General features: G+C 36.5%; 1 protein-coding gene across 7 annotated transcripts in view; it reads left to right on the top strand.

Annotated features, from left to right (window-relative positions):
• ATG5 (autophagy related 5) overlaps nucleotides 1-26,492 on the top strand; it is a 185,003-nt gene that overhangs the window by 55,494 nt on the left and 103,017 nt on the right. For all 7 annotated transcript variants that reach the window (XR_009188003.2, XR_011650105.1, XM_058307211.2 and 4 more), the window contains one exon: nucleotides 1,478-1,640. Coding sequence is in view for 5 of the 7 variants with exons in the window: in XM_058307211.2 (XP_058163194.1) it covers nucleotides 1,478-1,640 (163 nt within the window). In the remaining 2 variants the exon portion in view is untranslated. The remainder of the gene's footprint in view (nucleotides 1-1,477; nucleotides 1,641-26,492) is intronic.

Below are 26,492 nucleotides of genomic sequence, written 5' to 3'. Positions count from 1 at the left end.
AGATAATTTGATTGGTTTATCTTGGATTAGGTGTTTACCTCTGCTCCAGACAACTATGGTTCACTATTTACTCTGCAGAGACTAATTTCAAAGTACATGAGAACAGAACACATAAGCAGGTCAGGCAAATTATTAAGTCTTTTATTGATCGTTAATTTCTGATTATTTGCATTTTAAAAATCTGCTTTAGGGACTTATCATAGGTAGTTTGATGTCATTTCTTTTGTTAGAAAGGTATCTACTGGAAGTTTCACAGTCATTCAGGTGCTTCATTGTATTCCACCCTCCTCCCCCATTTTCTGTATCACAGCACTATGGCATAGGTAATTGAATATTATCTACTAATACAGTAATCTGAATATGCTATAAATAAATGCAGTTTTCTGCTATTATTATGTAACTCAGTTTCTGTTAAAGGTTTTATGGTAAAATTATTTTATAAAATAATGTTCAATTATAATGATTTCTACATATTTAGGTCTTAGAGAGGAAGTAGTATTGTACAGTGCTTAAGAGGTAGGACTCTTGTGTCAGACAGCTTAAATCCTAGCTCTAACACTTAAAACTATCTACTCTTTGTGCCTTAATTTTTTTCATATGTAAGATAGGATTAATAACAGTGTTTATCTCAAGGGTTGTTGTAGGAATTGAATTAGATAATCCATATAAAAAGTCTTAGTATAATGTTCAGTAAGCTTTAGCTATTACCTTTCATTTTATTGTTAAAAACACATTAGTCCTCTAATTTACATAACTGCTCATTTGTTGATGCAATGGAGGTGTCCATTGCTATTTTTTAACAGCTGTATTGAAAGCTAATTGAACTGTAATCATAAATTATTCATATTCAGTGTGTACAATTTGATAAGCTTATACCACAATTTGTTTATCCATTTACCTTTTGGCATTTAGGTTGTTTCCTATTTTTAGCTATTACAAATAAAGCTTATGTGAACATTAACATACAAATCTTTTTATGGATAAATGCTTTCATTTCTCCTAGGTAAATACTTAGTTGTAGAATGACTGGGTCAGATGGTAGGTATGTTTTTAATTAGAAATGACCAAATTTGTTTTCCAAAATACCTATACCATTTAACATTCCCACCAGCAGTGTATAAAGGTTTTGTTCCAAATTCCTGTCAACGGTTAGTATGGTTTGTCAGAAAGCTATTTCTAACATTATTACTTTTTAATGCCTTTTTCCATGTTGTTCTAAACACACAATATTGTGTAAAGGTTATTTTCGAATGTATAGAAAGTGTGCCAAATAGCTAAAGATATTTAAGGTAATTTAAAAAATTTTTGGAGTTGTGCTGAAATCTCTTTATTGGGATTCTTTTTTTTTTTTTTTAAATTGGGAGTCTAAGAGATGACTTGTTCAAAATATTGGGAACTTGTTGGGAACTTGAAGGCATACTCCTTTTTAAAAAGCTAATTTTATGATATGTGTGCTTTTTTTTTTTTCTTTTGTCAGAGTTTTCCAGAAAAGGACCTTCTGCACTGTCCATCTAAGGATGCAGTTGAAGCTCATTTTATGTCTTGTGTAAAAGAAGCTGATGCTTTAAAGCATAAAAGTCAAGTAATCAATGAAATGCAGAAAAAAGATCATAAGCAGCTCTGGATGGGATTACAAAATGGTAAATACAGCCTTGTTTAATTTCATAATAACACGATATAACCATATGATGTAACCATAACTCTGTGGATGATTAGTGCATCTTAGTGTTGGTCGTGCAAGTTTAAATTCCAGCCTTCATGCCCAAATTTTGCAAAGAAGTTACCTTTAGCTACCTCATGCTAGTACCCCTGCAGCATCCTTCTGTGACTGAACATTTTGACCACAATATGTGACTTAGTTATGTACCAAGACGATTCCGTTTGGTGGATCTCAGCACAGTGACACTGTTGCTTTATGCTTGAATTCTGTCTCTTCTTGCTGGGATTTAGAAAATACACTTAAGGAAAAAGCTGAGGGAAAACCTGGAGCTTACCTCAGTATTCCTCATCTTTTGGAGTTCATAACTCCTTAATTGCCTGCATTGGTCATCCTCCAATGCCTTTAAACAATTGTATAATATTCAGGCAGTCCTTTTTTTGCAGAGTTCCAATCTCTGTAAATGTAGTTTACCACATTTTGGTTAAATAACACCAGTTTCCCAAGGACGCGTTTCAAATTTCAGTGACCACAGTATATTAACTGTGAATAATTGCATAAAGTACAAACTTTGTTGCTAGCTCTTCAGCCTACAAGTCATTACTTAAGAAGCGTATGTGCATCTTTCAAAGTCGTGGGGGATTGGTCACTGCCCATCTGTTTTTCAGTTCATTCACAGACAGGAAAGTGTGTAGTTGATGGTACTTTTTGTCTCCCAGCAAAAATCTCATGTGACATTTCATAAAAATGGATAATTCAAAGAGAGAATTGGTCAACAAAGATTAAAGTGCAGCAGAGAAACAAAGTGTTAATGCTGGAAGTGAAATTTGAATCGCATGTAATGGAAATATAGAAAAAATAGCCGATTGTGGGAATATTGACCCTGATGTTCAAGAGACTCTAGATATGCAGCAAGAGGAATTAATAAAGGTGAATGCATTGACATAAATGAGGAAACCTGTTATGAGGACAAGGACGAAGATGTCCCAGAGGAAGTGATGCTAGCAAAACCTGCACATTAAAGGAACTCTGAAAAATATTTTATGACATTGAAAGGGCAAAGGATAAAATCTTGAAAACTGATCCACACTTAGAAAGGAGTATGACAGTTTGCCAATTCATAGAAAAGATGCTTTCTTCTAAGTTATACATTGAGAAAGCAAGCACTGTTCAAACTATACTTAAGTTTTTACAAGGAAATAAAACACTTAATTCTCAGTGTTTTAAATTGCAGTACACTAAATACTAGTTTTACTTTTTAAAAATTTTCTTACACATTTATACTAACAGTAAGAATTTTTAGTATTTCAACACAATTTTTAAAATATTGTAGAGCAATCATGATTAATTATTAAGATCAGTTTGTACAAATTTCAGCGTACACAGTCATTTACTGCTTTGTAAAGTGAGATCTGCCCATATTTTGTCCATCTTCGATAGTTTTTTTTGGCAAAGGAGTTAGTCCAATATAAGCTACCGGACATGGATTAGAATAAAATAGAAGAAACCCTCTCCACCCTATTCTTGAAACAGCAAAATACAGGGCATGATATCTGTGACTGGAATAACACAAAAGGCACATATTTTATGACATTGTATGCTGTAAATTTTCTCATTTCTTTAAATTTCTTAGATATGGCTTTGGTTGCATAGAGTTGTTCTTTAGTTTCATGTTTATCCATATAGCATTCCTCAACTGCATTATAAGCTGCACAAAGGCAGGCCCCCAGGCCTTAATAAATTCTTACTAAGTGATTAAAAGTTACTTAATCACTTAAAAGTGATTAAAAGGAAGGTTTCCTTTTTCCTTTTTCTTGTTGGCTATTTGAAGATGAAGTGATATTTTAGGTGATTTGTGAATAAGGAGATAGCTTCAGTGGCAGAAGGGATCATATAAAGAGGGATTTCAGGGAGGCAGGTGTGGCTCAGGTGGTTGGGCTTCTGCCTACCCCATGGGAGGTCCCAAGTTTGGTTCCCAGTGCCTCCTGGAGAAGGTGAGCTGGCATGGTGAGCTGATGCAACAAAATGATTTAAAAAAAAAAAAGGGATTTCAAGTAAGTTGCTTCAGAATTAAAGTATATAACTTAAATGGGCGGATAGATGTTTTTTAAATCTGTTATGATTGTGGTGAGCTCTGTTTTCAAGAGCTCAGATTCAGCAGAGGATTCTAAATGTGATTGAAATAGTTCACTTGAGACATTTGGAGGATTGCATATGGAAGATTATGGTCAAGAATTGTGAAAAGAATGGGAACCTGGTTTTTAGTCTTAGCCCTGCTAGTAGGGCAAGTTACTCAACCCCTTTGAGCTTTATTTTTTTTAATCTATAAAACAAGAGAATACGTATCTGATATGTTGCCTTGTAGATGTTTGCAGAAGCTTTAATGAAACACTAATAGTTTATGTGAAAACACTTGAAAGGAAGTAAAACCATCTTGATGAAAGGAATTATTGACAAGTCAATTTGAGATTCTACAATAGGGGTTAGCATACTATGATCACAGGCCATGTTTTTGTAAATAAAGTTTTATTGGACCCACAGACAATACATAAATGAAATGCCCATTCATTTATGTATTGTCTGTGACTGCTTTTGTGCTGCAACATCAAGAGTTAAATAGTTGTGTCAAGAGACCATGCGACCCTCACACCTGAAATATGTACTATCTAGCCTTTTAAGAAAAAGTTTGCCAAACCCGTCAAGGCTGACCAAACCACAGCTCATATTTATCATGTGCCAGACTTGACCTAATTACTCCCTTCATTGCTATTTTTTAGGCATATTTTTTTTTCCCTATTTATGCTTTAGTTCATATTCTTTCTTGGATATGTGACTTTTATAAAGTTAATTTTGCTTATTTTATTAATTTTCAAGTGGGGTCTCATTAAATCTGACTTAATGATATGTGGTTAAAATATACTTTATTCCATTTTTACTTTTCAGCTATAAATTTTTTTTATTAAAAAGGTATATTTTATCATTATTGTATAAAAGAAAAACCATTTTAATACTTTTAACACCAAAGAGTAAAAAGAACATGAAAATAAAAGCTAATAATAGCCCATGAGTTTGAATGTTTATGAAAAACCTAAAATACATTCATGAAAATCTCACTATTTTGTCCATATTTTCCTTTAAAAAAAAGGAAAAAAAAAGATTTATTTATTTATTTAAGTCCCCCCCCCCCCCCCCCCCCCCCCCGTTGTTTGCTCTCTCTGTCCATTCGCTGTGTGTGTGTTCTTCTGTGTCCGCTTGCATTCTTGTCAGCGGCACTGGGAATCTGTGTCTCTTTTTGTTGCGTCGTCTTGATGTGTCAGCTCTCCATGTGTGCAGCACCACTTCTGGGCAGAGGGCACTTTTTTCATGCATGGCGGCTCTCCTTTACAGGGCACACTCTTTGCTCATGGAGCTCCCCTACATGGGGGACACCCCCGGCGTGGCACAGCACTCCTTGCACCCATCATCACTGCACATGGCCAGCTTACCACAGGCGTTAGAAGACCCTGGGTTTGAACCCTGGACCTCCTATGTGGTAGGCAGACTCTCTATCAGTTGAGCCAAATGTGCTTTCCCCATATTTTTCTTAAACTGCTGTTGGTGAGAACTTTATTATCTATTCTTAGACTGGAATTTGGTGACCACTGTCCTAAAACATAAAAGTGTTTCTTTGCCCTAAAGCATCAGTCCTACCATCTGTCAGTCTGTATTTCAGAATTGTCTTTCCAGTAAGAGCTACCATTTGTTAGATACATTATGCCTAGCTCTGTGAAGGGATATTTTACACATATCATCTGATCTTTATACAACTTTGAAACAATTGAAAAAGCAAGATCATAAAAATTTACTGAGGCAATAACTGCAAAACTCTCTGATGAAAAAGTGATACAAATTTTTTTTAGCTATTAGATTTTGTTTGGTTGTAGTAATTGAACTCACACAATGTTTTGAGTGGTATGCTGTGGATCTAAAGACCTTGGCATTTTATTTCCTGTTTTTTGAAAATTGAAATATTCATTTAGGAAATCTTCAGCTTGGTAAATGTTCGTAGAAAATAAATTTTGGAGTAAATGTTACTTGAGGTAGATTGGTGAAAGGGGTAGGTATAGTTGTTTATTCTGCTGCCTATACTTGGAATGCCCTTTTCCCTTCCTTTTTGTCTCTCAACACATACTCATGTATTAAAACTCATCTCTTTTGCTACCTTCTTTGTGAACCCTTCCCTTTTTCTTTATTTATTTAGTCAAATATTACATATCCAACATGTGACTGACACTGCTAGGTACTAGTGCTCATTCAGCAGTTTGGGACCAAATGTGGTCTGTGTTTTCATAGAACTCACAGACTAGTGGAAAGCAGAACTATTTGTGAATTCATGCTGTCATGACTCCTCCATAATATATATTTTTGCTTTTGAATTTATCATACTCTACTATAGTTATGGTTTAGGTATTCTGCTAGAATATAAGTTTCTCCTGACCAGATTATATGACTTTTTTTGCATTTCCAGCATCTAGTAGAGTCTTAGGCATAAAATAGACAAAATAAATATTGTCTAACTCTTTTATTCTTCTCCAATACTGCAAGTAAATAATAACAACATTTCATAAATAATTTAATATTAGGATAAAAATTGGGAAGTGCCTTGTTTGAATTTATTTATGGCAGTGACCTTTAAGTTTAAGACATTTTCTCTGCAAAATAAAGTCCTATAAATTTGTGAAGTCAAAGATATTTTACCCTTTGGTTAGTATGTTGTAAATTTGTCAAAATTGAGACATAGTAGATGGCAAATTTATTTCATTTAGAACTGCACCTGTAGAGCATAATGACTAAATAACGATTTAAAGAATTTTTGAATACTTTCAAATGCTAATTTTAATTTCATAGATCTCTGTGAAAGAGAAATAAAAAGAGCTTATGAAACCAAGAAAACTCATTTAAGACATACTGTGCCTTTCAGTATTTTTTATAGGTTTTCATTTTAGATATAAAAATATTTAACCTCCCTGTAAAACACAGATGATAACCACAAAAAAGAAAAGAAAGTAGCATTTTTATTATTTATAAGACAGTTGTCATTCATGTACAGACTGCTTTTTGTATTGGATTTTGAGCTATTTTTCCCATAAGTTGGAGATTTGAGAAAACCATTAAAATATGTTTTTATTGTTATTATTTATTTATTATCCTTTATTTTTTTTTTTAGGAGGTACTGGGATTGAACCGGGGACCATGTACATGGGAAGCAAGTGCTCAACCACTGAGCTACACCCACCCCTCTAAAATATGTTTTTAAGATAATATATATTTTAGTTTTCAGTCCTGTTTTTGTAAATTTACATTAAATTATTTTAAAAGGGATGGCATTAAATAAATTCAGTAGATCTTCAAATAAAGACAAGATTTGACTGATAACTGTTGAAAATTTACGTTGTTTCTAAATTGTGGTTAATCTTTTTGAACTAATCAGTTTTTATTAGAGAAATCAATTGTTTGATAGTGTACATTTTAATTTAAAAATGGTTTCCAAGAGGAAATAATAATTAGCCAAAGATGATTTTATAGACAAGTGTACTTTGAAAATATATTTGTTTGGTAAGTAATGAAAAAGATTAATGCAATTGTTCCAGCTCCTTGAAGACTTGTAGTATAGAGACAGATGTGTTGTAATTGCACTGCTTTGCTTTTATTTGTTGAGTATAATAGAAAAAGTATTGGATTGGCTATCTTTTGGTCTGAGAAGGAGCATGTATATATATCCTGATATATTTTTTGCTGTATCTCTTAACAGTTATGTGTTCATAGCAAATCACTTTCCTCTCTAAGCTGGAGTTTCCTTGTGGTTATCAGGGACTCATGTTTAAGGACTGTAAAGTGGTAATCACATATACCTTAGTTTTGATGATAGATATTCTGATTTGGCTCTGGAAGGACATCCTAAAAGAATAATTATTGTTATTATATTTCTTTCTTTCTCCTTCCTCCACCCAACCTTCCCTCTCTTCCTTTTAAGCAAGACTTGGTAACTTTCTAGGAATAACTAGAGTATCATAGAAAGACTACTAAACAGAGATGCATGAGTTTTTTAGACTCACCTGAGTTACTATCTACTTGTGTATCTTCAAGCAACAATTATGATTCTGTTACAGTGTCAAAAATTGTTTTAGGTGTAGGTAATATGGAAGGAGATGAGATTCCTAAGTAGAATTGTAAATAGGCGGCACGAGTACGCCTCTGAAACCTTTTCAAGTTTTCTTTAGCAAAACTCAGATTTTTACCATTCATGAGAACATTAAGCTTACATTGTGATTGTAGAAAATTTTTTAAAGATTTTAATATGGAAAGTTTAAAACAAAGAATGCAGAAAAAAATAGCATGATGAGCCCCATGTGCCCATCAACCCAGCCTCAGCTGTTATCTATATATTGCCATTCTTGTTTCATCTGTGAATTATCTTCCCTCTCCCACTTTGAATTGGTAGAAATTTATATTCCTTCATCCAGTATCACAAATATTATATATTTATATTCTTCACAGAGTTTATATTTTGGTGTTCAGTCAAGTTTTGGGAAGAACATTCATTATAGGAGAGTCAAGCCCAGACTCCAATAATGTGGATTATCCAATAACAAAAAGCCTTCCGTGTACCAAGCACTGCGCAAAAGCACAGGGAACATGTGTGTGTGTGTGTGAGTATGAGAGAGAGAGAGGATATGAAACAGGTATGGAATTTATGGTCTAGGCAAGGAGACATTAAACTGAAAGCCTTCAAATAATTACGTTTATGATGGGAGTTGTAGAGGACGGGATAGAGAGCAAGATAGTTGATACATAATGAATGACCCCACCAGGCTCAAGCATAAAAAGAGCTTAATAGGTTGTGGGAGCTGAAAGAAAGCCATTTTGAGTGGAGCATGGCATTCAAGATTGAGAGTGGTAAGCAGGTAATATTGGAAGTTAGAGAACCTGTCTATTCAGGGCCTTATGGGTCATTTTAATGATATTGAACTTATGGAGTTGGAGGACAATTGAAAGATTTTAAGAAGGAATGTAACAGAATTAGATTTCCCTTTTTAAGAGATCCCTGTGACTTTTACTAGATGAGAAGGAAGCAGATACAGGTTTCATTTTTTTGTTTGTTTTTTACTTGAAAAAAATTTAATGAAGTATATCACTCATACATAAATGAAAAATGTACAGTAATAGTTGTGAACTTACAAAACAAACATATATAACATCATACAGGACTCTCGCACCTCACCCTACCACTAATACCTTAAATTGTTAAACATTTTTAATTATTAAAGAGCATTGTCAAAATATTACTACTAACCAAAGTATTTTCCCCCAGCCCCCCCATCATTATTATCTTTATATTATTTATATAGGAACATGCATAAACAGTAAATGTATAGTAAAAGTTGTGAACTTACAAAAACAAACATGCATAACGTCATACAGGGATCCCCATACATTAGCCCTCCACCAACACCTTGCATTGTCATTTATTACAAATTATGAAAGAATATTATCAAAATCTTACTACTAATTATAGTCCTTATCTTACATTTGGTGTATTTTTCCCCCAACGCACCCTATTATTATTTTTTAAATATATTTTTTGTGACAGAAGTAGTAAACTTATGAAACAATCATGCACATGTTCAGAATTCCCAAGCAACACCCCTCTATCAACAGGACACACTGTGGTGGAACATTTGTTACAAATAATATACTATCATCTGATTGTTAACTACATCCATAGTGTACATTTGGCATACATTTTCCATTCTGCCCCATTATCAACACAGTACATCTTTGGCATAGATGCAAGAATATTTTATTATTATTGCTAACCACAGTCCACAGGTCACTCCAGTTGTATCTTTCCCATGCTTCTCCACATTCCCATCACCCTGCAATAGTGATGTACATTTGCTCTAGCTATCAAAGGACACTTTTGCATCTATACCATCAACCACAGTTCTTATCCACCTCTTGGTTTACTGTGCTATTCTGTTCCTAGAATATTCTCTAGCATTCTGTTAATTGGCATTTACATACCTAGACTACCATTTTCAGCATATAAACTAGCTGTTACTATGTGTTACCATCCCTCTATACATTTCTACACATTTACAGTAAAGCTAATTAAAACTGCTACATACATTAAACATCATAGTCCATTTTAGTCCTCCTCTTATCTCCTTTAAGAATCCACCTTCTACCACCAGGACTTGAAGCTACTTTCCTACAATTTCTTATAGAAACTTTATGGTTCTTGTTTTTATTTTTAGGTTTTTGATCCATTTTGAGTTAGTTTTTATATAATGTGTGAGATAGGGGTCCTCTTCCCTTCTTTCAGCTGTGGATATCCAGTTCTTTCAGCACCATTTGTTGAATGGACTGTTCTGCTAGATCTGTGTGGGTTTGACAGGCTAGTCAAAAATCACTTGACCAGGAAGCGGATGTGGCTCAACTGACAGAACGTCCACCTGCCTTATAGGAGGTCCAGGGTTCAAACCCAGGGCCTCCTGGCCCATGTGGTGAGCTGGCCCAAATGCAGCACCGCCACACACAAGAAGTGCCATGCCATGCAGGGGTGTCCCGCATAGGGAAGCCCCATGCACAAGGAGTGCGCCCTGCAAGGAGAGCGACCCTGTGCAAAAAAATTGCAGCCTGTCCAGGAGTGGCACCACACACATGGAAAGCTGACGCAACAAAAAGAGACGGATTCCTGGTGCCGCGGAGAATGCAAGCAGACACAGAAGAACACACAGCAAATGGACATAAGAGAGCAGACAACTGGAAGGTGGGGGAGGAGGGGGAGGAGGGGATAGAAATAAATAAAATAAAAAATCACTTGATCATACATGTGAGGGTCTGTTTCTGAATCATCAGTTTAGTTCCATTGGTCTATTTGTCTGTCTTTACACCAGCGCCATGCTGTTTTTACCATTATAGCTAGGTAATATAATTTAAAGTCTAGAAAGGAGAGTTTGCTTTTCCTTTTTAAGATGTTTCTGGCTATTCAGGGACCCCTTACCCTTCCAAATAAATTTGGTAATTGTGTTTTCAATTAAAAAAAAAATGCTGGTGGACTTTATATTGGGATTGCATTGAATCTGTATATCAGTTTGAGTAGAATTGACGTTTTAATGTTATTTAGTCTTCCAATCCATTAGCATGGAATGTTTTCCCAGTTATTTAGGCATTTTTATTTCTTTAACATTAATTTGCAGTTTTCTGAATACAGTATTGTTGATTAAGTTTATTCCTAACTTTTTGAGTTTTATTTATCAAATTTCTCACCACTCTTCTAGACTGTCCTCTAGGCCTCTCTCTCCTTTCTTTTCTTTTCAGGTTCTAGTACACCCATTAGAATTTCCTGAACATCTGGTCTCTTAGTTAGAAATTCTCTGGTTTTGTTTAACTGTGAATATTCTAAACTCGCCCTCATTTTTGAAAGACAATCTTACCAGATACAAGATTCTTGGCTGGAAGTCATTCTCTTGTAGTATCTTAAATATATCACACCACTGTCTGCTTGCATTCGTGGTTTCTGATGAGAAATCAGCACCTAACCTTACTGGGTATCCCTTAATGTTAGCCATTGCTTTTCTCTTGCCCTTCTCAGAATTCTCTCTTTGTCTTTGACATTTGACATTCTGTTGAGTATGTGTTTCAGAGTTGGTCTGTTTAGATATTTTTGGATGGGAGTACATTTTGCTTCTTGGACATGGATATCTATGTCCTTCAGTAGGGTTGGGAAATATTCTACTATGATTTCTTCAAATATTCCTATTGCCACTTTTCCCTTCTCTTCTCCTGGGACACCCATGACATGTATGTTTACACGTCTTTTGCTGTCATTTAGTTCCCTGAGGCCTTCTTCAATTTTTTCCATTCTTCATCTTTTCTTTTGTATTTTCACTTTCAGAGACTATTTCTTCAAGCTCACCAATCCTTTTTTCTGCCTCTTCAAATCTGCTATTATATGATTCCAATTTTTAAAAATTTCATTTTTTGCACCTTTCATTCCCATAAGATCTACTATTTTTCTGTGTATGCTTTCAAATTCTTCTTGTGCTCATCCAATGTTTTCTTAATATCCTTAAATCTCTTTAGCCATCTCATTGAATTTATTTAGGAGGTTTGTTTGAACATCTGTGATTGGTTGTCTCAACTCCTTTATGTCATCTGGAGACTTATCTTGTTCCTGTAACTGGGCCATATCTTCCTGTTTCTTGGTGTGGATTGTAATTTTTTGTTGGTGTCTTAGCACCTGGCTTACTAGAGTATTTATTCTGGGTGTAGTCCTCTTCAGTTTAGTGCTCCCTGCCCTTTCTCCCTTGCTTGTTGTACAGTAGGAACCAAGCATGTAGTTGGTACTATAAGCTGTGGAGGCTTAAGCTGTCCTCATTACCTCAGGAACTGATGGAGTTTTTCTAAACTTTATCCTTTGCCAGGGTAGGGACAGAGTCACAGCTATGTGGAATAATCCAAGTTTGCAGGCCTAGACTCTAGTTGCCCACAGAGACTGATGAAGCTTCATGTCCCTTTCTCCCCTGCCTAGGGCGGTGATGGAGCTGCAGGTGTGGGCAGCAGTCTATGCAGTGCATGTCCAAAATGACCGCAGTTGCCCCGATAGACTTATGATTAGTCAGTCTGTGCCAGCCAAATGTACCTGCAGTAACCTGAATAGGCTGGGGCTGTAGGCCGATCTGGGTGAAAGAAACCGGTTCCTCCTGTCACTGTGATTTTTCATTCAGCCTGGCTTCCCCTCTTGCTGGGAGTGGAGTCAAAATGGTGGCTACCAGCCTCTTTCAGACCTGGACAAGTTCAAACTACAGGTATTCTTAGGGTTATACTACAGTCAGCCGAATCCCCCAATCAGTGGCTGAAATCAGTGGCCAACTGTTTCCTCTTCCCCTGTTTTTGGGAAATGGAGCTTCCAATTCCAGCCACAGAATAGTTCCTGGGGCAACTTGTGCTGCCAAAGTAGGATGATCACCAGCCTCTGCGGCTTGGCTGGTAATTTCCCAGAGAGGGTGGTGCAGATTCCTCAGCTTCCTCCCTGCTGGGGTTGGGGTTGGGGCTTATGCTAGAGCTGCAGTCTGATCTGGATGGAAAGAAGCCAGTGCCTACCACCATGTGATTTTCAGTCCACCCTGCTTCCCCTTGTGCCAGGCATGAAGTTAAGATGGTGGCTTCTTGCCTCTTTCTGGCTTGGACAGGTTCACACTTCAGCTGTTCTCAGGATTATGCTTTAACTTGCTGAATTTACTCATTAGTAGCTGAAGTTGGCGCGGCCTAGAAGGCGCTGGTGCCGCAGCACCTATGTGGCACCCAGTGCTGCTGAAAGTATGCGTTCTGGCACTGCCCCCTGTGCTCTGACTCCCAAACAAGGACGTCTTGATTCCTGGATTCTGTGGCTAACTCTGCTGGGACTGTGGGGTACAGGGATGGGGTGATGGTGTGATAGGGAACCAGCTCTCCTTTTTGTCAAATAAAGTGGATTAAGAATCTTCTCTGCAGGTGGGCTGCCTCCTCCTTCCATTTCTTCAAGTGTGTTGCAGGATGTTCTGGTTTCCTGGAGCCCCCAAATAGGTGTTTCAGCTAACTCCATATAGCTCTGGGTGTTTACTAACTGCCCTGTAGCAGGAACTGACTCCGGGAGCTCCTTACTCTGCCACCATCTTGCTGGTTGGTCTCCCAAATAGGGGTTTTTAAAGCAAGTAGGAGTCCATACCAGTCAGTGGTTCAGACCACAGTGGTGACCCTGGGGGTAAAGAGAAGTGGCTAGACTTGAAAAATACTTCAGATATAAAATAATAGGATTTAGTGTAAGATAAATCACTTTCCTGATACCCAATCCTTTGATAGTGTCATAAAAAGGAATGTAGGTTACTCTGATACCCTACATATTTTTGAATTTATGCTAATTTCTAATAATTACTGTTTTGCTTTCTGAATACCCATTAATAGTCTACACTTTAGAATGTTCAGAATCTAAGGTTTTACTAGGGATTGATATTGGGTTTACCAGTCAATAAAATCCTTTTTTATTTTTTAATTGAAATGTTTGCCTCCTGACCTCAGGCACCTCTCCTCTTTTCCATTGTTTCATGAGATGAATGACGCTGATTCTGTAATCATATTTTTAAGTTTTTTTAGTGCCTTCTGAAGACTTCCATTAATTTAGATTAGCAAAGTACTTACTTTGATCTGAGCCTATTTAGGCATCATTTCACCCAACCTGTAAGTTTTCACCCTTTTCTCTTGAAGACCATTCTGTTTTTAGAGAAAATGGAAGTTTACTAGAAGTTGAATAGTTGAGTGTTCTCTCTGTCATCTGTTAATATGATACCATCTTCCCCAGTAATGTTTTTTATGTGTTCATTCTTAGCCAGGCATAGTTTATGAAGCTCCTTTTATTTTCCTAACTACTTTTTTACAAGTCTCAGCTCATGCTTGGTGTAAGCCATTATTGTTACATGTTCTTGCTATAACTTAGTTCATTTTTATAGGTGTCATTTTTTAAAATATATTTTTTATTGAAGTGTTTCATTCATACGTGAACGTATATAAACAATAAGTGTACAGTAAAAGTTGTGAACTTACAGAATAAATGTGCATAACATCATACAGCGGTCCCATATATCACTCCTCCACCAACACCTTGCATTGTTGTGAAACATGTTATAAACTATGCAGGAGCATCATCAAAATATTACTAATAACTATAGTCCATATCTTACATTTGGTGTATTTCCCCCCCAACCTACCCTATTATTTTATTTAAATATATTTTTATTACAGAGCTTGTGAACTTACAAAACAATTATGCACGTGTATAGAATTCCAATACAATACCCCTTAACCAATACACCATACCATACTGGAGTATTTGTTACAGATTGTGAGATAGTATCATTAGACTATTAACTACCAACCATGGTCTATAGCGTACATTTGGCACACTTTTTCCATACGCCTCCATCAAGAGTACATCTCTGGCATTGATGCAAGAATATTATATCACTGTTAACCACAGTCCATAGGTCACACCAGTTGTATTTTTCCAGTGATTCTCCTCATTCACACCATCCTGCAATAGTATCATACATCTGCTCTAGCTCACAGGACACTCTTGCATCTGTACCATCAACCACAATTCTTATCCACCTCTGGGTTTACTGTGTTATTCAGTCCCTAGATTATTCTCTAGCTTTCTTTCAATTGACATTTACATTCCTAGATTACTGTTTTCAGCCATAACCCATTTAAAAACCAGCGGCTACTCACTATGATGTGTTACAATTGACTATCCATTTCCACACTTTTACAGTCAAACTAATTAAAACTTCTACATACGTTAACCGTGTAGTTCTTCTCAACCCTCCTCTTAATCTCCTAATAACCTGCACTCTAGGTTTTAACTCCCATGTGTTTATTCTTCACAGTTAGTTCATAGTAATGAGATACAATATTTATCCTTTGGTGTCTAGTTTATTTCGCTTAGCATAATGTCTTCAAGATTCATCCATGTTATCATGTGTGTCCCAATTTCATTTCTTCTTATTGCAGCATAGTATTCCATTGTAGGTGTATACCTCATTTTGTTTATCCATTCATTGGTTGATCGACACTTGGGTTATTTCCATCTTTTGGCCCTTTTATGGGAAATAGAGCTTCTAACTCCTGCCATGGAATAGCTCAAGGTGGCTTGTACCGCTAGAGTAGGGTGGGTACCGCCTCTGCAGTGTGGCTTGCATTTTCCCATAGAGGTGGTGCACGTACCCCAGCTTCTTCCCTGCCGGATCTCGGGTTGAGATTTAGGCTAGAACTGCAATCTGGTCTAGGTGAAAAGAAGCCATTTCCTACCAACACTGTGATTTTCAATCAGTCCCACTTCCCCTCATGCCAGGGGGGGAGTTAAAATGGCAGCTATCACCCTCTTTCTGACTTGGACAGGTTCCAAGTTTAGCTGTTCTTAGGATTTTCCTTCAGCCAGCCGAATTTACTAATTGCAGCTGAAGTCGGTGCACACTGTGTCTTTCTCCCCTGTTTTTGGGAAATGGAGTTTCCAACTACAGCCATAGAATAGCTCCGTAGGCAGCTTGCACAGCAGGCATCAGACTCCATGGCATGGAGGGCTCTACCCACGAATCTTCTCTGCAGATGGACAGACTCCTTCTTCCATATGTTCAAGGATGTTGCAGAATACTCTTTTGGTCTCCTGGGCGCCCCAAATAGGTGCCTTAGACAGCTCTGGGTGATTACTAACTGTCCTGTAGGATGAGCTGACTCTTGGAGCTCCTTTTTCTGCCTCGATTTTGGCTTCCCTTACACTATTTTTAAGGTAATAAGGTACTAAGAATAAAGACCAGTAGGGATCAAAACCATGTATATTAGGGTGTTTAGGGAGTCCTTTCTGGGGAAATGATGTGTAGGCTGAAATCTTAAGGATGTGAAGGAACCAATTATGTGAGGAAATATCATGTATCAAGGACATTAGGCCAAAAAGTTTGCTGTGTCTTTAGGAGCTGAAAGAAAGCTGGTGTGTCTTGTGTGTGGTGACCAAGGGCATGAGATGACATTGGAGAGATGAAAAAGAGCCAGATTATATAGAACCTTATAGGCCATGGAAAAGGATATAGATTTTGGGTGCAACAGGAAACCACTGGAGGATTTTTAAGCCAGAGCGTGATGAGATGCAGAATATGATAAAAGTTCATTTTACAAGAAGGTAAATAAGTTCATTCATTTAGAATCAGGAATCTAAAATTTTAAAGAAAGTTACTAAAACTAAATTTGCAAGTGCTTGAGCATTCAATTATTTTTTTTGCCTTTTTTTTTTTTTTTTTTGAGGTACCTGGGGCTGGATTGAACTTGGGATCTCATGTGTGGGAAGCTAGTGCTGAACGCTTGAGCCACATCAGCTTCCCTGAGTTTGGTTGTTTTGTTTTTGTTTTTGTTTTTGTTTTTTGCTCATTGTTTTCATTTTTCAGGAGCCCTGGAAACTGAACCAGGGACTTACCATGTGGGAGGTGGGCACTCAACTGCTTGAGCCACATCTGTTCCCCTGAATTAATTTAAGTTTTAGTGTGGAATGAACAAGCATTTTACTATATACATTACATGTTTCAGATCATTTCCTTGGTGTTCTGCTTTGTGTAATTAAAAATAATGGTGGAGGGAAATGGACTTTGGCCCAGTGGTTAGGGCGTCCGTCTACCACATGGAGGTCCGCGGTTCAAGTCCCGGGCCTCCTTCACCCGTGTGGAGCTGGCCCATGCGCAGTGCTGATGCGCGCAAGGAGTGCCCTGCCACGCAGGGGTGTCCCCCGCGCAGGGGAGCCCCACGCGCAAGGAGTGCACCCATAAGGAGAGCCGCCCAGCGCGAAGGAGGGAGCAGCCTGCCGAGGAATGGCACCGCCCACACTTCCCGTGCCGCTGACGACAACAGAAGCGGACAAAGAAACAAGACGCAGCAAAAAGACACAGAAAACAGACAACTGGGGGAGGGGAGGGGAATTAAATAAATAAAAATAAATCTTTAAAAAAAATAAATAAATAATGGTGGAAATCTTAAAAGTCTATATGTTTGGCTTTTTAATATAAGGCTGTAAAGATAATTTGCTAGGCATCTGAAGAAAGATTTCTCTTGAAATAGCGTGATTTAAACAAATAAATTTTGTAATAATTTGGATCATAGTTTCTTACAGTACTTTCGATAGAGTTGACAGTAAATACCATGAATAATAAAACAGTGAAAACTTTATGTCGTTATTTTACAGTATACTACAGATTATACTAATATATTGGCAAGGGTCCATTAATAAGTGAATGATCATATATCCCAGAATACATAAATGATAGGGAATACATTTTTGCATGTGAGATTCAGTTGATATATGTATAAATCCATGTAAGAGTAAGTTGAGTAGTTGAAAATATTTTGAATGAACTCTTAAAATAATGTTACAGAAATACAGAGGTTTATCTTTATAATGTCCTTTTAAGTTAAAATTTTAAATCATCTAGAGTGAAACTACTTTATCATCTCTTTTATATTTGGTCCAGTTTAAAGAACTTTTTAAAATTTATGACTTCTTAAGGTACTGTCTTCGTTTTGGAAGTTTGGGAAAGTTCAAGAAACTTTCCCTCAGGAATGTTGATAGCACTAAATACAGAGGAAATGCAAACAGACATTTGTTTGATTCTCACTTTGAAGTTAGGACCTATCATTACCGTTTGAGTTTACAGCAGGATTCTTCTTTTCCCCTTTAAAAAAAAAGGCAACAAATGCACATACATATGCATATAAAGGCACATGTAGACATATATATGCATATATAGTTTAACTTTTTTTTTTAATGAATCTTTTGTTTTGGAACTTTGAAGAATTCCGTGATTCTCCCTAAGAGAATCCTAGATGTACCTAATTTTCCTAATCCTTTTTTGTTTTGTCCCTTAGTTCCTCATCAACACATGTTGAATACCAAGTTCTGTGCTGGAATAAATAGCCAGCCATATATCTGAGCCTTCCCATTTAGTAAGTTATTTATCCTATCAACTCAGCCCTTGAGAATTAGTGTGTTCAAGTTGTTAAGGACTCATTGGACTGTATTTGGAGCAGTGTTTTTTTTTTTAAATCAAAAAAAATTTGGCATATAAGCACATTAAATCACTTCATATATCTAAGTTTAATGATATGAACTACTTCTTGTAAATTTAACCATAATTGTCTGTGAAAGATGGTGATTATTTTATTTTTGCTCAGGTGACTGTTAAATGACACGTGAATCAATAGTCTGCTGATTTTTTAAAACCAGATAACATATTCTATATATTTCCTTTTCTCTCTTCTGTTTTCTTTCATTTAGTTTTGATCTACTTTTGCATATGTTTTTTTTTAAAGCAGTGTTTTTGAGATAATCTAGCCAAAGTGTACAATCAGTGGCTTTTAGTATAATGACGTTGTTGTACATTCATCTCTACAACATGTTCTGCTTTCTCTTTTTCTGTTTATTTCTAGAGACTAACACACATGCTTTTTACCTGGTCTGCACAAGTTAACCCTTTGCTTTCCATTCTCTAACCTTATTCTGTTTTCCAGTGGCCCATACTCAAGTTATTCACTCCACAAGGGTACACAGTATATTTAGTTCATAATAGTGCAAACATACCATATTTGTCTTTGTATGTCTGGCTTACTTCATTCAACATAATGTCCTCAACTCATCCATATTGTTGTATGCTTCACAACTTCATTTCTTCATAAGGCTGCATAATATTCCATCATTTGTGTCCACCACAGTTTTTTTATCCATTCCTTAGATGATGGACACCTGGGTTGTTTCCCTCTTGGCAATCATGAATAATACCGCTATGAACATGGTGTGCAGATTTCTGTTCATGTCACTGAACATGAACATATCGTTTTTTTGACTATATTACCCAGTAGTGGTATTGCCTGGTCATGTGGCAAGTCTATATTTAACTTCTTTAGGAACTGCCAAACAGTCCTCCACAGTGGCTGTACCATTCTCCTTTCCACCAACATTGAATAAGTCTTCCTATCTCTCTACATCCTCTCCAAAACTTGCTTCTTTCTTATTATTGTGGCCATTCTACTAGGCATACAGTGATATCTCATTTTAGCTTTGATTTGCATTTCCCTAATTGCTAGTGATGTTGAACATATTTCCATGTCTTTTTTTTTGACCATTTGTATTTTTTTCTTTGGCAAATGTCCATTCAAGTCTTTTGCCCATTTTTAAATCAGGTCCTTTCTCATTTTATCATTGAGTTATAGAATCTCTTTATATGTCATGGATATTACACCCTTATTGGATATGTGATTTCCAAATATTTTCTCCCATTGAGTTGATGGCTTTTTACCCTTTTTACAAAGCCCTTTGAGGTGCAAAAGTGTTTAATTTTGAAGAAGTCCCATTTATCTATTTTTTTTTTTTTCCTTTTCTGCTTTGGGTGTAAGGTCCAAGAAACCATGACCTACTAAAAATTTTTTTAAGTGTTTCCTACATTTTCTTCTAGTAGTTTTATGGTCCTGGCTTTTATATTTAGGTCCTTGATCCATTTTGATTTGATTTTTATGTAGGGAGTAAGGTAGAGGTCCTTTTTATTCTTCTGGTTATGGGTATCCAGTTCTCCCAGCATCATTTGTTGAAGAAACTGTTTTGTCCCATTAACATGTACTTGGTAGGTTTGTCAAAAACCATTTGGCCTTAGAGGTGAAGTTCTATTTCTGGACTCTTATTTCTGTTCCACTGATCATGTGTTTATCTTTATGCCAGTACCATGCTGTTTTGACCACAGTAGCTTTGTAATACATTTCAAGGTCAGACAGTGAAATTCCTCCCACATTGCTCCTTTTAGAATGCTTTTGTCTATTTGAGTACACTTTCCCTTACAAATGAGTTTGTTAATTGCCTTCTGTAGTTCTAGAAAGTAGGTTTTAGAATTTTGATTGGTATTGCATTGAATCTATAAGTCAGTTTGGGTAGAATTGATATCTTCATGAAATTTAACCTTCCAGTCCATGAACACTGAATGTCTTTCCATTTGTTTTAGGTCTTCATTGATTTCTTTTACCATTATTTTATAGTTTTCTGCATATAAGTCCTGTACTTTGATTAAATTGATTCCTAGGTATTTGAGTCTTTCTGTTGCCATTGTAAATGGAATTTTCCCCCTGATTTCCTCCTCAGATTATTCAGTACTACTGTATAGAAATATTGATTTTTTGTGTGTTGATCTTGAATTCTGCCACCTTGCTGAACTCATTTCTTGGTTCAAGTAGCTTTTTCATAGACATTTCAGAATTTTCTAAATATATGATCATGTTATCTGCTGTTGGTGAGAGTTTACTTCATCTTCCTATTTGGGTGCTTTTTAAAAATTTTTTCCTTGTCTAATTGCTTTAGCTAGAACTTCTAGCACAATGTTAAGTAACAGTGATGACAGTGGGCATCCTTCCTTGTTCTGGATCTTAGAGGGAGAACTTTCAGCCTTTCCCCATTGAGTGAGATGTTGGCTCTGGGTTTTTCATATATGCCCTTTATCAAATTGAGTTTTCCTTCTATTCCTATCTTTTGAAGTGTTTTTATCAAGACAGGATACTGGATTTTGTCAAATGCCTTTTCTTCATTGAGCAAGGTGAATGGGTTTTTTCCCTTCAGTTTGTTAATGTGGTATATTACATTAATTGATTTTCTTTTGTTGAACCACCCTTGCATACCTGGCATAAATCCCACTTGGTCATGGTGTATAATTCTTTTAATTTGCAGCTGGGTTCTATTTGCAGATATTTTGTTGAGAATTTTTGCATCTATGTCCATTAGAAAGATTGGTCTGTAATTTTCTTTGCTTGTAGTATCTTTATCTGACTTTGGTATTAGGGTTAGATTGACTTTATAAAATAGGTTGGGTAATTTTCCTCCTCTTCAATTTTTTGGAAGAATTTAAACAGGATTAATATGACTTCTTCTTGAAAGGCTTGGTAAAATTCACCTGTGAAGCCATCTGGTCCTGGACTTTTCTTTGTTGAGAGATTTTTGTTGATTGATTCACTCTATTTAAACGTGATTGGTTTGTTAAGTTCTTGTATTTCTTGTAGCGTCAGTGCCACAGGTTGTTTGTGCATTTCTAGGAATTTGTTCATTTCATCTAGGTTGTCTAGTTTGTTGGCATACAGTTTCTCATAATATCCTCTTATGATCCTTTTTATTTCTATGGGGCCAGTTGTAACTTTCCCCCTTTAATTTCTGATTTTATTTGCATCTTCTCTTTTTTTCTTTGTTGGTCTAGCTAAGGGTTTGTCAATTTTATTGATCTTCTCCAAGACTCATCTTTTGGTTTTGTTGATTTTCTCTATTGCTTTTTTGTCTCAATTTCATTTATTTCTGCTCTCATTTATTATTTATTTCTGCTGCTTTGGGGATGATTTGCTGTTCTTTTTTCTAGTTTCTCCAGTTCTACAGTTAGATCTTTGATTTTAGCTCTTCTTTTTTAATATAGGCATTTGGGGCTATCAGTTTCCCTCTCAGCACTGCCTTCATTGTATCCCATAAGTTTTAGTAAGCTGTATTCTCATTTTCATTCATCTCCATATATTTACAAATTTCACTTACAGTTTCTTTTTTGATCCCACTGATTGTTTAGGATTGTGTTGTTCAGCCTCCACACATTAGCAAAATTTCCCCTTTCCCATCTATTATTGATTTCCAGTTTCATTCCATTTTGATCTGAGGAGGTGCTTTGTATTATTTCAATCTTGACCTGCCTTGTAACCTAACATACAGTGTATCCTGAAGCAAGACCCATGAGCACTTGAGAAGAATGTATAACCCGCTGAGTTTGGATGAAGCATTCTATACATAGTCTGTTAGGTTTAGCTCTTTTATCATATTGTTCAAGTTCTCTGTTTCCTTGTTGATCTTCTGTGTAGTTGTTCTTTCTGGTGATGTCAGTGGTGTGGTAAGTCTCCCAATTATTGTAGAGCTGTCTCTTCCTTCAGTTTTGCCAGAGTTTGCCTCATGTATTTGGGGCACCCTGATTAGGTGGATAGACATTTATGACTATTATTTCTTCCTGGTGGATTGTCCCTTTTATTAATATATAATGCCCTTCTGTATCTCTCATAACTTTTTTTTTGCATTTAAAGTCTGTTTTGTCCAATATTAGTATAGCTAGCCCTTCTCTTTTTGGGTTCCTAATTATATGAAGTATTTTTTTCCAGTCTTTCACTGTCAGCCAGTTTGTATCCATGGATCTAAGATGAGTCTCTTGTAGGCAGCATATGGATGGTTTATGTTTGTTTTAATCCATTCTTTCAGCCAATATATTTTGATTGGGGAGTTTAATACATTCACATTCAGTGATACTACTGTAAATGCATTATTTACTTCCACCATTTTATTCTTTGGTTTTTATGTGTCATATCTTCTTTTTGTCTTTTTACTCTTTTGGTTATTCTTTCTGCTGTCCTTGCTTTTTGCACTCTCCTCTAAGCCTCGTGTTCTTGTCTTTTTGTTTGGTCTGTAAGGCTCCCTTTGATATTTCCTGCAAAGGTAGATTCTTTTTTATGAACTTTTTTAGTTCCTGTTTGTGACTATTTTAAATTCACCTTCATATTTGATGGACAGTTTTGCCAGATAAAGAGTTCTCAGCTGGCAATTTTTGTCTTTCAGTATCTTAATTGTATCATACCACTGTCTTCTTGCCTTCATGGTTTTTAATAAGAAGTCTGCAGTGACTCTTACTGGGCATCCCTTGTATGTGATGGCTTACTTCTCTTTCACTGCTTTCAGAATTTTCTCTTTGTCTTTGATGTTTAACATTCTGAGTAGTAGTTGTCTTAGATTTATTCTGATTTAGGTATGCTGTGTTTCTTGAGCATGGAAGTTCATTTCTTTCATGAGAGTTGGGAAATTTTCAGTCATTATTTCCTCAGATACTATTTTTGTCCCCTTTCCCTTTTCTTCTGGAACTCCCATGATGTGTATTGTTGAGTGTCTTGTTATCATTCACCTTCCTGAGCCCCTGCTCATTTTTTCCCGTTCTTTTCTCTCTCTTTTCTCCAGTTTCAGCTCTTCTGTCTTCTGTATCACTTATTCTTCTTTTATCATTTCTAGACTGCTGTTGTTTGCCTCTAATGTGTTTTTTATTTCTCTTCCCTCCCCCCCCCCACTGTTGTCTGCTCTGTGTCCATTCGCTGTTTGTATTCTTGTCAGCGGCACCAGAAATCTGTGTCTCTTTTTTTTGCATCATCTTACTGTGTCAGCTCTCCATGTGTGCAGCACCACCCTTGGCAGGCTGCACTTTTGTCATGCTGGGTGGCTCTCCTTTCAGGGTGCACTCCTTGCCCTTGGGGTTCCCCTATGTGGGGGACACCCCTGTGTGGCACGGCACTCATTTCAAGCATCAGCACTGCGCGTGGGCCAGCTCATCACATAGGTCAGGAGGCCCAGGGTTTGAACCCTGGACCTCCCATGTGGTAGGTGGGTGCTGTTATCTGTTGAGCCAAATCCACTTCCTCTAATATGGGGTTTTTTTTTTAAGATTTATTTTTTATTTGTTTCTCTCCCCTTCCCCCCCACCCTGCCTCCGTTGTCTGTTCTCTGTGTCCATTTGCTGCGTGTTCTTTTTGATTCACCTATCATGCCTTTCATTCCCATGAGCTCTGTTATTTTTCTCTTCAGGTTCTCACAGTCTTCTTTGTGCTTTCTCAGTGTCTTCTTGATGTCATTATCTCTTTAGCCATATTTTATTTTAACTCTTTAATATGAGTTTGGAAAATGGTATGAATCTTGTTTATTAGTTGCATTTCTTCTGTTTTCTTAGTGTGGCTTGTAATTTTTTGTTGCTGTCTAGGCATCTGGTTATGATGGTGTATTTACTCTGATGCTCAGTTTCTCTCTCTTTTGTAGGGATTTAGTGGTGGAAGGCTGTGTGTTACTGCTATTCTTTGAATCTTGCTCCAACCTTTTCTGGGTCTTTAAGATTGTCCCCTGTTTGGTGCTCAAATCTGGGCCCTAACCCCATAATGGGTTGTAGACCCGCTCCCAAGGACTGTGGGGAGGGAGGTTGTAAAGGCCGGAAAAAGCCTCTCTCACGTATATTTACTTTTAATTTCTCCTATGCACTTCCTTGGTTGGCCGCGTCCTTTCAGTTCAGTGCCTGGTCATAGTGTGTTCACTGTAACAGGGACCATATCGGTGTGATAGAGGATCCTCCTTAGACACTAAGAGCATCTTAATTCAAACTTTCTCAGAGGTATCTGTCCAACCTTTGCTGGCAACTGGCTCTCTTTTCCCAGCTAGGAAATAACTGCATTCCCTTATGTGTCCTCAACAAGTATTCCTGATCAGTACAGTATATTAAGGTATCGTTTCCTGAACCAGAGTCAGTACAGTTCTATAGCAGTGCTAGTTGCTTGTTATACGGTGCATGTCTTTTCTCTTTTGCTACTTTAGAAATTGTAGAAAATTCAGAAATCCTTTTATGTAAAATCACATTTTAAATGTTATAAAATTGTTAATGCCAATATTTTGATTGGGATTCAGAGAATTGCAAGATTTTTACCTAAACTAGAAAGCATAAACAACTTACCAAAAAAGAGTACAAAATAAGTTTGTTCAAGATGCAGTGTGCTCAGTTAAGTCCTGATTATTATCTTCAAAGCAGCTTTCTAATTATTAAGCATTTTTTCCCACAGGGCCCATTTAGGATGTAAGCTATTTTTGAGTTCCTGTGGCTCTTATACTTAGCTTCATTTTTGTCTTCCATTATTAGAAGAATATCAATAAAATAAAATGTCTGAACAGTGTTTCTAATTGGAGTTGACTTCCTTGAAAGATTTAACCAAAAGATTTCACTACAAGTCACTGTAAGACATGCTCAAAACGTAACTTCAGGATTTTGTGGCTATTTTTTTTTTAAACTACTTGTTTTTGTTAATCCTTAGATTTTCTTTCTGCAGATATATTAGCTAGCCTGCATTTATTTTAAGATCAAAATATTTTTATTTAGGATTTTAAAGCCCTATTAAAAAATTCTTTTGTATATTTTTTGGGAAGATAAAAGGTATTGATACTTATCCACATATAATGTATGGAAATAGATGAAAGAAGAGAATAAGTAGAAATATATGAAGTGGGAAGATACGGATTCAACTTCATAGGCTTGTTAAATTAAAGAGGAATGGCTTTACATTTAGAAGAGGTCCCTCTCCCCCCAATACTTCTATCATCATTTATTCTTAGGTACTACTGTTCAAAAGACTACTGTGTGGGATTCAGATATTTGAGTTATAAATGCATAATTTGAGAAAAACTGGTAGAATAATCTCAAATTCTAGTAACTGTATTCTCATTTTTCTTAGGATTCTTGGGAATCCTGATTACATTTTTGCATCTTATATGATACATTATGTATATCACTTATCACTAAAAGCTACTTGATACATTTAAAATAATAGCCTAAAATGAACCCCTTTTAGGAAGTAACAAAAATTATATTTTATGAAATATTGTGTGGGCCCAATTATGAGCTATTTTAAGAATCAACTTTGTTTTGGCAATGAATGAGTTGCTATAACAAATATAATTCTGTAGAAAATTCCACTTGAACAATCTTAGTAGCTAAAAATTGAACTATGAATTTTCTAGGTTCATTGTCCTTGTCTTTTTTTTTTTTTAAGTTTTATTTTATTTATTTCTCTTCCCTTCCCCTCCCAGTTGTCTGCTATCTGTGTCCATTTGCTATGTGTTCTTCTGCATCCACTTGCATTATCCAGCAGTACTGGGAAACTGTCTCTTTTTTGTTATGTCATCTTGCTGTGTCAGCTCTCCGTGTGTGTAGTGCCATTCCTAGGCAGGCTATACTTTTTTTTCTCGCGGGGCGGCTCTCCTTGTGGGGCACACTCCTTGCACATGGGACACCCCTACACAGGGGCACCCCTGCGTGGCACAGCACTCCTTGTGCGCAGCAACACTGTGTGTGGGCCAGCCTACCACACGAGTCAGGAGACCCTGGGGATCGAACCCTGGACCCTCCATATGATAGATGAATGCGCTATCAGTTGAGCCTCGTCTGCTTCCCTTCCTTGTCTTTTAAGAGTGAGTAATGATTTAATTGCGTGATGGTTTCAGTTGATTTTTGCAGTATTTTCCCTCCACTTGTATTCACTGGAAAATTATGCTCTAATGAACATGTTGAAGCTAATAGTATTTATTTCCGTAGCAAGTGCTGCTTTCTATTCAGTTGTATCATCTATGACAAAGGGACAAGAGTTTTTTAATTAC

This window comes from Dasypus novemcinctus, chromosome 11 (assembly GCF_030445035.2).
Source record: "Dasypus novemcinctus isolate mDasNov1 chromosome 11, mDasNov1.1.hap2, whole genome shotgun sequence".
Lineage (NCBI taxonomy): Eukaryota > Metazoa > Chordata > Mammalia > Cingulata > Dasypodidae > Dasypus > Dasypus novemcinctus.
This window is presented reverse-complemented; position numbering and strand designations above follow the sequence as displayed.